The following is a 13,242-nucleotide window of genomic DNA, read 5'->3' on the forward strand; positions in this document are numbered from 1 at the left end:
TGAAGATGACAAGGTCAAATAAAAAGATTAAATATTAAATAAATATGAGGATTTTTATTTTAATATTATAGAATCTTAATCTCAGGGCAGGTTTCTAGGCAATCAGAACACTTACCTTTAATAACATTTTTAAAATTAAACTTAATTATACGTTGAGCAACACTAACCAATTTATAATGAGGTGTAGATAGTTGACCGTGATTAATGATTGGAGAAGTTTGTCGGGGGTCCAGTCAGTTATCAATTTTTTATCATTTATGACTTAATTCAATATTTTGTACAATTCTAAATTTATTTGTATACTATTCCTTTTCAATTGTATGTTTCTCTAAATGTTGTTGTTATCTCTTTTGTTCTATAGCCCTGATGAAGACCTGAAACTCAGGTCGAAACGTTGGCATAAAATAAATAAATATGGTTTTGTTTATTTATTCCTTAAATATGTCCCACTGAGAGGGACAAAGGATGTTCAGGAGCTCACATCCCTCTCCGACCTAAACAACGAATGATCTCGAAACTAAACATCCTGTCTCTAGGTGTTCCATGTAAACATCAATTGTAGCACAACAGTTTTTGCATAAGATTTTCTTTATGAATATTTTTCTTTAATACTTATTCTGGACTTCTATTTTTACTTAAATGTATTGTAATTTCAATTATGATGGGAAGATAAATAAAGTTTAAAATGTTTGAATCTGCTCAACAGGGCCACGATTCAACAGACTTCGTGAGGACACGATCTTTTCCACTACATATTTGACTGAACAAAATTGGTTAGCTTGCTTTTTTGATTTAATACAACAAATAAACAATACTAAAACGATATATAAAATAAAAACATATTAAAAACCATTTATATATAAAAATAATTATTTACTTATAAAAGAGGATATTATGGCATATATAAGTTCCAGATCGAAATGATAAAAAAAAAAGTAAAGGGCTATTTGATACAACACACTTAATGGCTTGTTCACAACTAACTTTGCTTTTTTTCTTCTTACCTCCTAATATTTTATTTATTATAGCAGATAAATATATACAATTTTAACTTAACTTAATTATATATACATTTAATCTTGTACTTCCGCATAGCGTTTTAAGATGAGTATGCATGGTCTAATGAAGGCGGTTTTGTACATTGATGGCATTGCCGGGGGACTTGCAGAGAATGGGGAGGGACCATTCCGGCTAGTGGAAAAACTAACTTTATTGGTGGACTCTATTCGCTTATATAGACATCGAAAAGCTGATAGGGCCTGTCAGCTGATATCGCAGTAACGGCTGACTGTAACTCCCCCCCACCAGTTTATGAACATTCCTCGTAAACCCATTTATATATAAAAGAGATATATAAAAATACAATAATAGTAATTACATAAAACTCACATTTATCTTAGAAACAATAGAAAAGAAAATAACAATTAGATACAGAAATAAAGCATAATAAAATACATAAATGAAATAATAAAATAACAAAAATGAATTTTTTACAATAAAAATAGTACCTCAATAGTGAAATAAAAAAACTAATATATCACTAGAATGCCTCCTACTACACTTATTTGCTGGCATTGAAATTGAAAAAACTGAACACAAATAGGTACATAAGCACACGAGGTGACAATACTCAAGGCCCACATGATACAGACGTCGTAGGAAGCTTCAATTGTTTGATATTAACCGTGCGTTTCTTTTTTTGGTTCCTTTAAGCTCTCAATTGTGACAACCTCTTACTCAATATGTGTTCCTGGGTCTTACTTAACCTCTCCAAACTGCAAGAAAACAGTTTTAATGAAGATTTTGTCCAAATTGGTCATTACTCTTTCGAACAAGTTGAGGAATTTGTGTATCTCAGATCACAAGTTAATGCCACCAATGACATTTCGGCCAAGATAAGGAGACAAATAGCATCAGCCAATAGGTGTTTTTTTGGACTGTATCGGCACTTTGGTAGTAGCTCACTATCAAGATCCACGAAAACTAGATTGTACAAAACGTTAATTCAATCAGTGCTGCTCTACGCCTCGGAAACTTGGGCACTTTCAAAGGCCGATGAAAGGGATCTCCAAAAGTTTGAGAGAAAGATACTCAGACGCATCCACAGTAAAAGATGCTTCAGCTTGGGGAAGATGCACAAATAGGGAAGTATACCTGTTAATTGGTGAGCGGCCGAGGGGCCGCCCAAAGCTTCGATGGTTGAATGGTGTTAAAGAGGATTCAAGGACCCTGCTCAGAGTGAGGAATCAGAGAGCAGCTGTACTTAACAGATTAAACTAGTGGAAGCTACTTGAGGAGGCCAGGACCCAGTAATGGGTTGTTGCGCTGGTTGATGATGTGATGTATATGCAATTTTATATTTATTACTCTTTCTTTTAGCATAATATATTTATTTATTAATTTTAACTATTCTATTTTAATGTTTATAAGTATGTTTTTTATATTTATATATTGTAAATGGGGATGTCTTTATTGGATATTATTTATATTTTTTTTATTATATTTAATATAATCATATTATATTCTTATAATAATATTATAAATATTCTTTTATACTTTAACTTAAATTTAATTGTATGAGTCAGGGAAAGGAAAAGAGAGAGAATTTTGTAAAATTGAAACATTAGAAAAATTAAACATATTTAAAGAACGATAAAAAGCTGGAAAAAAATGTGTAAGGGAAGAAATAATAAAAAGGAAAAAAAATAAATCAGGTATAATTCTTGTACTCAATGTAAAAATTTTTCATGTGACATTTAAAAAAAAAAGATATGATGTGACTATTTCTATTAATAGGATTACAAATAATTGTAATTCACAAGTTATAAGTATGCTGTGTATAAGGCAACCCAATGAAGTTGGGCAGCATAACATTTTTTCTAATAAAGTGTTTTTCTCTCTCTCCTAGGCCGATTGTATTCAATCCGAGTCCATCCCGGCTCTTTCACTTCCATTCGGGCCTCCTGTTCCCGGGCACTTGTGTCTATTAGTTCCTGAGCACACACTATGAAGGAGCATTCTCTCAGCATTCCCTCCTTCTTCCCTAGCTCTTTGGCTAACTGAACCTTTAGTACATTGGATAAGAATTGCATCCAACTCTGTACCTGAATCATCTCCATCATTTTGATAAGTTTATCGGCGATCCTGTTGTAGTGTGCCAGGAGTTCCACAGCATACTGCTCATTAGACTGTATCGGTCTGTGATCCATTCTAGCATTGTGGTATGAGCTTCCATGAGAGAGACTTCCGGTAGTGGCTGAATCTCGGCTGGAGGTGGGTTCCCTGCAGCTACAGGATGGTTGACTGCTGCTAGAGGTTGGTTGGCTACAGCTGGAGGTAGGTTGTTTAAGTTCAGACAGTCGATGTTCAGAACTGCCACTATCCCCATTCTGCTACCAGCCAACATTCAGAAAGAAGAAAGAAAAGAAACAAAAACAAATTTTCTTGAGACTAAAACTTCGGCACCAGTTACATGTTATTGGGTTCAAAAACTAAAAAAAAAAGGGACAAGTAATGGCACTCTCGGTTGCAACTGAAACACTGCTTTAATGATTCAAGTGTTCTTCTAAATATATCATTTAATCTCTCTGTCAGCTGACGACTTAATAATAACTTAATAAACATTTACAAATGGCAAACAGAGAAACAGTCTATTCTCAAGGCCATAACCTGGATCATATATCCAAATATTTTAAGTTCAAACCATTGTATTAGGTTGTAAAATAAGTTTGTTGTGTTTTTTTACTGGTAATTTCAATAAAAACTTCAGATTTATAGGAGAATATGGTTGGGGGTGTGCACAAAATATAACACAAATAAGTTTAAATAACTTCTTTAATCATGCCAATGTTTTGGCCAGAATGTCTAGCCTTCATCAGGGCTAAAAACAGAACAAGATAACAACCAATGAACACAGAAAATAAAAAATAAAATATAAACAGAATGACATAAAGTAAAAAATTGTACAGAATAATTAAGTAAATAAATAAAATTAAATTAAATTATAAGTAAATAATTTTACTTTATGCCATTCTGTTTATATTTTATTTTCTGTATTCATTGGTTTTTATCTACGGTCAACTATCTCTCATGATTATAAAAACTTCACGATTCTTGTAAATAATTTTAAATAATTATATATAACCCATTTTGATCGATTACATGTTGGCATTTTTCAGGTAATTTTTTAATTCCGTCCTCCCAAAATTTCTTAGATTTTTGCGGAATGAACTCCTCTATGTGTGTTTTGCAGTCCTCAAGCGAATTAAAGTGTTTCCAGTTAAGAGAGTTTTGAGGAGCCCAAAATAAGTGAAAATCGGTTGGGGCAAGGTCTAGTGAATAGGTTGGGTGGGGGAGCACATTCTACCCAAACTCCAATAATTTCTGCCAAGTCTGCAAAGACACACGAAGATGGGCGTTATCGTGATGTAAAACTATGACTTTGCAATTATGAGACACTTGCATGAGATATGCTAAGAGTTTCTGCGATATCCTGTGTCGTGAGGGTTTTCTGTGACCAATGCTTGAATTTGTCCATCAACAGTTGAAGGACGAACCGAGCGCTTTGTCTCTTCTAAGTCAAAATTTCCAGTTCTGAACTGAGCAAACTACTTATGGACGGTGCTTGCTCCTAAGGCATCATCACCATACACACTGAAAATTTTGCTAATCGTCTGTGCAACGGATTTTCCTTTTTGGAAATAAAAAATCATTAAATGACGAGAATGAATTTTTTTCTCTTCCATTTTGAGCAAGCAAAATACCACTTACAGATAAGGAATCTCGGCTGAGACTGAAGCATAAAAGCACCTTAGCTAATCTTTTTTTAGAACATGTAAACATTATTAACCAAGTAAACATGATTTTATAAACACAGAGAGGCATAAATTGAAATATTGAAAACACTACGAACTTATTTTACAACCCAATATAAGATGTTCGGAAAATCTAAACCTAAGATAGACTTGAACAGCTTAGTATGTTCTTGTATAATGAAGAACTGAGAGGTTTTTTGTTTGAATTCTTACCGAGGTATATAAAAATTAAAATTCATAACTGCTTTTTGGTTTGAGGTACATCATATCTTATTTTCCTGAACTCAGCTAAAACAGTTTTCAAAGCCAAACTCGCAACAAATAGACCATTAAATTTGTTTATAACATAGTATTATTCCTACTTCTGCTTATTAATTAAAATTTTTCAGAAACATATTCAAACAAAGAATTTTAACATAAAAATCACATCACATTTTTAATATTTATTTATTGGTGATTGAGAAGAACCTCTTATAATCTTAAAAATCTCATGAATAATTTTTTTTTCAACCTATTGAGATTCATTCAATCAAGATTTATGGGGATCACTTTTAATTGAACAACAATATCAAAATCTTGAGAACTTTTTGGGGAAAAAAAAAATCAAAGGAAATATTAACATTATTACTAATCACTTAAAATAAAACAAATATTATGTTATTTTGGTAAGTATTTATGTCTTTTAAAAATACAGTAAACGAAAGTTATGCAAATAAAATAATTTGAGAATGTAAACCATAAAATATCCCAACATTTTTTAAATGCTATTTATTCACAAATGGACTTTAGTTTAAGGTGAATCAATAAGTGAAACTCACTAACTCAAATCTTAGCTTTAAACAGTAGTAGGGTACTTCAGTATCTTATTTGGACAAATAATTGCCTCTTCCATCCTTAACTAATTTTTTTAATCGCCCTTTCCCTTTTAGTTTTAAGGTGTTTTTGTTTAAATGCACATGTAAATGCAAACTGCAGCAGTAGAATAATCACTTTCTCCTTGTTCATGAAAAATAATTTAAAACAATAATAATATTTATAATCTTTAACTTTATTGAGACTGGCTAATTTTGTTTAAATAAATAATTCAATTTTTATCCATTTTTGTCTCAACACATTTTATTTTTCTTATAACTCCGACGTTTCAGCCAATCCGGCCATCCTCAGGGACATCTTAAAACAATTTTGGAACTAAAAATATTTAAACACTTAACTTCATGCAGGCTATTTTGCCCAGGTCACAACAACAATTTCTAATTAGTCAACTTTTACATTAAAAACAAAAATTAAAATTCATTTATCACAGTCACTTGTTAAAACTTTATCACAGTAACTGATAAAAACTTAACAACTGAATCACAGAAACTGATAAAAACTTAACAACTGAAGGTGATAAAGTTTTAACAAGTGACTGTGATAAATGAATTTTAATTTTTGTTTTTAATGTAAAAGTTGACTAATTAGAAATTGTTGTTGTGACCTGGGCAAAATAGCCTGCATGAAGTTAAGTGTTTAAATATTTTTAGTTCCAAAATTGTTTTAAGATGTCCCTGAGGATGGCCGGATTGGCAGAAACGTCGGACTTATAAGAAAAATAAAATGTGTTGAGACAAAAATGGATAAAAATTGAATTATTTAATTATATTATTTCAAATTGATTTTGAATTATTTATTTAAACAATAATACTATTATAATAATATCCAAGTGGGCTCTGGGAAAATATAAAATCTTAGTAATGGAACCATTGATAACTTATTCATACTCTGACCTACTAATTTCACTCACTTAAAAATTGACTGCCTAACAGAATACATAGTTTGTTCAATTACTCATGCTTATATTCTTAATCCAAGAAATCGATCACAGGATGATTAAATATAAATCTTTCATACTACAGGAAAAAACTTAAATTATATTGACTGTGATCAAGGTTTACCTTTAGGGCCAGCAAGAGAGCAAGAACCTTTACAAGCATTGTGACATTTAGAGCAAAGTAATTTGCTGTCATCTTTGTAAGATTCAAAGTGCATTTCAGCACAAGAATTACATTTAGGGCCTCCATACCCTTTGTTACAAATACAATCTCCATTCCCCTTCCTAGTACCAGATCCCTAGAAAAAAAATTAATATTTTAAATACAGTATTTAAAAGCAGGAGAGCTGAATAATAAAAACAAAAATAACTAGGTTGGATATTAATTAGCTGATCATATAGATAAGGAAGGATAAGATGGTGCTGGTAGCAGTCAAAAATAATCTAAAAAAAAAAATGATTGATTGCTATAAATATGCAGATGTTTCTGCATTAGTCTTCCTCCAACCTTTCCTGTCAGTAGCAATTGTATATTTCAAGTAATTAACTTGAACTTTATAAATGAGTTTTTTAGGATACAAGTTGCCTGTTAACCTTAGGTCCTGTACCTGACCGGTACCTGAGGTCCCAGAATGTACTCCTTATCCTCGACAGACCTCTTGAGCTTTACTTCTAACTATGTAACCTCATCATCAAAATGCAATAGGACTGGACAGACTATTGTCCTACTACCTCTGTGATGTTGCAAATCAGCATCTCCATCTTGTGGTTGATGCTAATCTCTATCATCAGTGGCTGTCTCCTTTCTCCATTCATTGTCGATGAGTTCTTCATTACTACTTCTAGGGGGCATACAGGATGAGATGAGGGTAAATGCTAGTCCGCTCATTTCACATAACAGACCTTTTGGTTGCCCTTGCCACTGCGTGCTGCCTTAACTCCATGACATCAAAGGAAGGGTTGATGACTATGGCTGCCCTCCTAACTACTTCCACTGCCCAAGGCAATCATCCTCGACACAACATACAATCCTGCCACCAAATTCTCATGGCAACAGGGTTCTTGCACAGCCATTTGGTCATACTGCCAGACGAGTGTCCTGAACTCATTGGCCACCAATTGCCTACCAATTGGCTTTTATGATCTTTATTCTAGCCATAATGGGCCATCTTTTCCAGTTTTAACATCTCTTCTAGGTGGACTCGGCACCTAAATTAAAAATATTTAAAAGGTAAATTTTTTTTAATTTGATTAATATTTAGTTAAATTACTATTAATATAATCAATATTGACTTTGAATTTTATTTTTCATTATACATGTTATTTTTGAAATGATAAAAACTTGTAGTCAGATGCAGTTTTGTTTTCAATATTGTAAATAAACCTTTTTTTAATATAATTCTGATATATTGAAGATTGATCACATGAAGACAAATGATCTAATAACTAATATAACAAAAAAATAAAAACATAACTATATTATTATGTTGTGGCCCACTGACAATGATCAATGTCATTGTTGCTGTAATAACAACAATAAATTTAGATTAGTCATATTATAATAAAAATTATGTAAACAGTTATAAATAAAAGTAGGTTGTATAAGGATTGAGGAATCTATATTAATGGCCAAGTGCAAATCCAAGATGTTAGGACACTCTGAAGTGCCTCCCGGAACAGAGGAGGAGGGAGAAAATCTAGGAATGAAGAGAGGATAACCGAGCCATGGAGGACTAATGTGGACTTAACACCTATCAATATAATTCACATCATCATCGGCATCATTAAATCCATAGACCAATTATTCAAAATTAACTAACACACCTAATCGTGAATGTTTTGTTTCGGCCATCCCCTACTTCAACTGTAATTTATGCAATAGATTTTTGTTTCAGTAAATTATGTTTTATTTATCACTATTTCATACAGTCCACAACAATCAAACCAGCAATTCAAAAATGCAGGAGTGCCTGGCATTAGGTTGAAGGCACACTTCATAAATTAATTATGAGAGTTGTTTTATTAATTAATATACCTCCTCTATATATGTTTTAAAGTAAATAATTAATAATATAATAATACTCTTTAACCTTTATGGGAGCAAAATACTCCTAGACAAATGACCCAAATTTCAGTTATTGATAAGTTGAGTAATTGAATTTAATAATGCTTATAATTAAAAGAGGAAGGGTGTATTAATACATAAAGATGTGTGTATAATTAACATAATTCCGGCGGCTGCCGCAGAACCCCCAGAGACTCAGCCGGAACCGGTACCCCAGCCAATGGTGGAAGCCCTACCAGAACAAGAGGGGTTTCAACCTCCACCACCTCTCCCAGCAGTCAGGATACCGGAAGCACACGCGAACGCCTTTCAGTGGATTAAAATACGAACGGCAACGACGCAAGATCTTAGAAAGGCGATTTCGGATCTGGAAAGATTCACCGGGGAACCTGGCGAGCTGAGTCACATTATAAAAAGGGGTGATCGAATAATGGAAAGGATCCAGGCAAAGAAAGAAGAAAGACTGTTAGATGTGGGAGATGCAGAAGAACTGAAGGCAGCTGTAGTATGCCGGGTAAAGCGGGGTATCCTCAACCAGATCCAGGTGGATGAGGAAACGCCCTGGACAGTCCAGGAACGGCTAAAGAAGTCGTATGGAGGAGGACGATGGGCCCCGGAGGAAGACATATTCCAGATGTTTAGGGAAAGGAGGAAGCAAGGGCAATCGAAGGGATGCTAAGCGAGGGAACTGTTATTCCGGTACCACTGGATAACAGACAAATTTAGTGAGATGATGGAAATGGAGCAGGTCCAGGCCCGAATGCATTTCCTATCAGGCATTTTAAAGGTGCAGCTGGCGAAAGAAATTGGGAGAAAAGAAGGTCTACCACAAGATAGATCATTTGTGGAATTTGCACAAGATCTAATAGACGCAGGTGCAAGAGAGGAGGAGTCACGTATGGAGGTGGAGGAACCAGAATGGTTAGGGTGCAGTACAATCGGCCCAGGAATCCTCAAAATGCGTGGTGTAGGAGAGAGGGGGAACACATGAAGGAACGAGCGGCACGATTTGGTGAGAAGAGAACGAACCAGGCTAAACCTAGAGAAAGAGGGAGGAGAGATGATCGTAAGTGCCACGGCTGTGGGAAAGTGGGACATCTAGTGGCCCAATGTCCCCACACGAAGTGCGGGAACGAGGGGCACATTGCTATACAATGCCCATACATGTACCAAAGGCGGGAGACGGACCAGGGGGAACCCATGGAAGTCAACGCTCAGAGGATACAGCACAGAGCTACCAGAACTAGACAAGAGGGTTCGTCGGGTGAATCGACGGAGGCCTCGGTAGCTTCGGAGGCAGAGGACGAGAACGATGGTACAGAGACGGGACGCAACAGCGGACATGGCGCTTGGAGAAGGAGATCTGGAGAAAGGAGAACTGAAGCAAAGATCTGAGGAGGTTGTCGGCAGAGGGGCAACCGCATGATGGTAAACTACAGCGTTGAGAGCAAGTGAGGCGGTCTGCCTATCATCCGAGTGAGCGGAGTGAGGTGCCTCATAGACACGGGAAGCTCACACACCATCTTGTGTCGGGAGGCATTGGAGAAGCTGGATGAGGGAGAGAGGACACTCCAGGTAAAGGTATGTTGTTGTCAATTAGTCACTCTGGGTGGACCCTGTAGTGTAGAGGGGGAAGTGGAGATTGGTCTGAATAGATGGGGTATGGGTGAAGAAAAGCTGGTGGTTCACATCGTAAACAGTATGCCATGGGAATATCAGGCAATTGTGGGATGCGACTTACTAGAGAGGGTGGGAGCGAGGATAAGAACCAGCGAGAAGAAAAATTTTTCTTGCGTTAAGTTTCAGGGGAACGATAAAGCGCTGGTAGGGGCTGTGAATCGGATAAGGGATTGGCGGCAAGAGATTATTTCCGAAAATACCGATACTTTTTTAAAGAGGGAGAAATGCTGGGAGCAATGGGGGAAACCGTACATGAGATCCCATTAAAAGTTGAGAGAGTGAAATACGTGAAGGAACGTCAGTACCCTCAGGCATTGCGGAAGCATATCCGGAACGAACTAGACAGTCTCAGGAAACAGGGCATAATAGTTAATAGTACTTCCCCATATAATAGTCCTTTGTGGGCAGTTAGGAAGAAGGGAGCACCAGGAGATTGTACGGAAAATATAAAGTCGTCATCGATTACAGGAAATTAAATGAAAACATCATAGATGAGTGATATCCGATCCCTAGGTTCGAGGACATCTTAGATAGGTTAGGCAGTGCGACAATTTTTAGTACGCTCAATCTAAATGGGGGTATCATCAGATATGAATGCACCCTAGGGACCAAGAGAAAACTGCGTTCACATTTGAGCGGGGACACTATCAATTCACTCGGATGCCGTTCGGGTTAAAGAACACCCCGATAACGTTTCAGCGTCTTATGGATGAATTCTTGAGAGGATGGACGAGGCAATGTGTCAGGTTTATATGGATGACCTCCTAGTTTTCAGCAAGACGGAACAAGAACATACGGAACCCTTGCTGGTCGTTTTCGATAGAGTACGGTTATTTGGGCTCAAGTTGTCTTCTGAAAACTCTAAGTTGGGACAGGAAGAGATAAATTTCTTAGGGCACTCGATTTCACGGGAGGGAGTTAAACCGGACGCGCATAAAGTAGAGGCGCTATTACCGAGCTATTACTGTCAATGCCATAGATGAAAAACGAGGGGAACCGTCCGGGGATGTCCGGCAATTTCTAAGGGAATGGACACCGGGGGAAGAGGATGACCAGGAAAGACCAGAACGGGAAGAGGGCGCTCCGACATCAGGAGACGACAGTTCAGAGGGAGAAAGGCCCGCGGAGATGGAGGAGGTGGAAGAGATTATCAATGACAAACTCCGTCAAATTCTCTGGAAAACTTGAACGGCCGGGTTGATGAAGATTGAAGATGAATATGAATATGGAAGGTACGGCAAAAGTTCGGTTACCACAGTCTGGTCAACACCGGGAGCGCGGAAAGACCAAATTTGTCGAGCACTAAAAGACACATCTAAACCGGGAAGGACATACCACCTTTACGTGGGGAATTCAGTAATATGGGAGAAGATTAAACGGGTGTGGCAGGGACGTAGCAGTTAGGGATAGACCGCAATTTCATCTGGTGCACAATGCTGGTAGAAACAGTTAGGGACGTTGAAAGGCAAAAGGAAGTGACCCTCGTGTACCATCAGGGGAAAACGAATTATTGAGGAATGAACGAGACATTTTTAGCACTAAAACGCAGATACTTCTGGTGGGGTATGGGACGGACGATACAGGAGACAATAGGGGGTGGGAGGTGTGCCTAAGCATGAAATACGACAGACACCCACCAAGGGCAACCCAGGAAGAAACTCCCACAGTGGATAGGCCACTTAAAGCGCTGCAAGTGGACACCTTTACATGGAAAGGTTTCAAATGGTTTACAGTATTGGATCTATTTAGCAAGGTGGCGATGGCTTGTCTAGTAAAGGATAGATCGGCGGACGCAGTATTAGGGGCACTCCGTACCTGGTTTCAATTTTATGGTGTGCCGGACCGAATTTCGTCAGATGGAGGCCGCGAATTTGATAATTCTCTTTTAAAAGAGGAGATGAAGCAGTTAGAGGTGCATTGGAATTTTAATACGCCCAGGCACCCTAAAAGCAGGGGTGGGATCGAGAGGCTCCACAGCACCCTGAGTGACCATTTGCGGGTATATAACATGGATAAGGGGCTGGAACCGGATGAAGCGATGATCAGGGCGGTAGCGGCATACAACCATTCCATCCATACAGTCACCGGATTCTCCCCTTTTGAGATCCTTTTTGGGCATCAGGGTGGTCGCAGGAATTTCATGGAGACGGCTACTATGGGGGAAGATATCGTCACGAACAACGCGGCTATGAGGAAATTGTGGGGGAAGGTGCAAGATTGCATTGAGAAAGAGAAATGTAGGCGGGTCACGTCAGAATCAAAATCTGCGGGACGTAATGGGGGACCTCAGGCTTGGGACCATAGTATACCGGAAAATAGGAACCAACAGGGGTAAGTGTATTTTGGGGAGTGGGATATGTATTTTTGTTTTGACTATGCGAAATGAAGAAACCTGTGTTAAAATCAGCTATGAAAAGTTTTGTTTCTTTTTCTACTTTTTTCTTTTTGATGTCGAGTCTTTTTAGTTATTTTAGCATTTAGGTAGAAGTGATCTTAAAATTTTCATTTGTGCTTATTTCATATTATTCAAGTTGTAAAGAGCTTAACTTATGCGTAGTATTTAATTCATGTGTTGTAATTTTATACATTCCTTTTTTTTTTGTTTTTGTTGCTTTGTTGTGTTGATATGTTCTGTACAGGGACCATGATTGTATTTTTACTTTTTCTCCTATCAAGTTTACGAGGACTGTTCGTAATCTAGTGGGGGGGAGTTAAGGTAGGATGACACCTGATAATGACCTTAATTCCTACCCACATAAGTAAACATGGCCTGAAACTATAAATGCAAGATTAATACCAGGAATAAAGCAGTATATACTGAGACTCTGAGTGTGTTATTTCTCTCCCAGTTTTCCTTTTTTTTTTTTTTTTGC

At 37.0% G+C, this 13,242-nt stretch overlaps 1 protein-coding gene across 3 annotated transcripts in view; it reads right to left on the minus strand.

Annotated features, from left to right (window-relative positions):
- The window catches only part of Creld (Cysteine rich with EGF like domains), a 43,382-nt gene that overhangs the window by 5,292 nt on the left and 24,848 nt on the right, over window positions 1–13,242 (minus strand). For all 3 annotated transcript variants that reach the window (XM_014427527.3, XM_014427531.3, XM_014427529.3), the window contains one exon: window positions 6,749–6,923. In XM_014427527.3, coding sequence (XP_014283013.1) covers window positions 6,749–6,923 — 175 coding nt within the window. The remainder of the gene's footprint in view (window positions 1–6,748; window positions 6,924–13,242) is intronic.

Source organism: Halyomorpha halys, unplaced genomic scaffold (assembly GCF_000696795.3).
Source record: "Halyomorpha halys isolate HHAL.00 unplaced genomic scaffold, Hhal_1.1 Scaffold654.1, whole genome shotgun sequence".
NCBI lineage: Eukaryota > Metazoa > Arthropoda > Insecta > Hemiptera > Pentatomidae > Halyomorpha > Halyomorpha halys.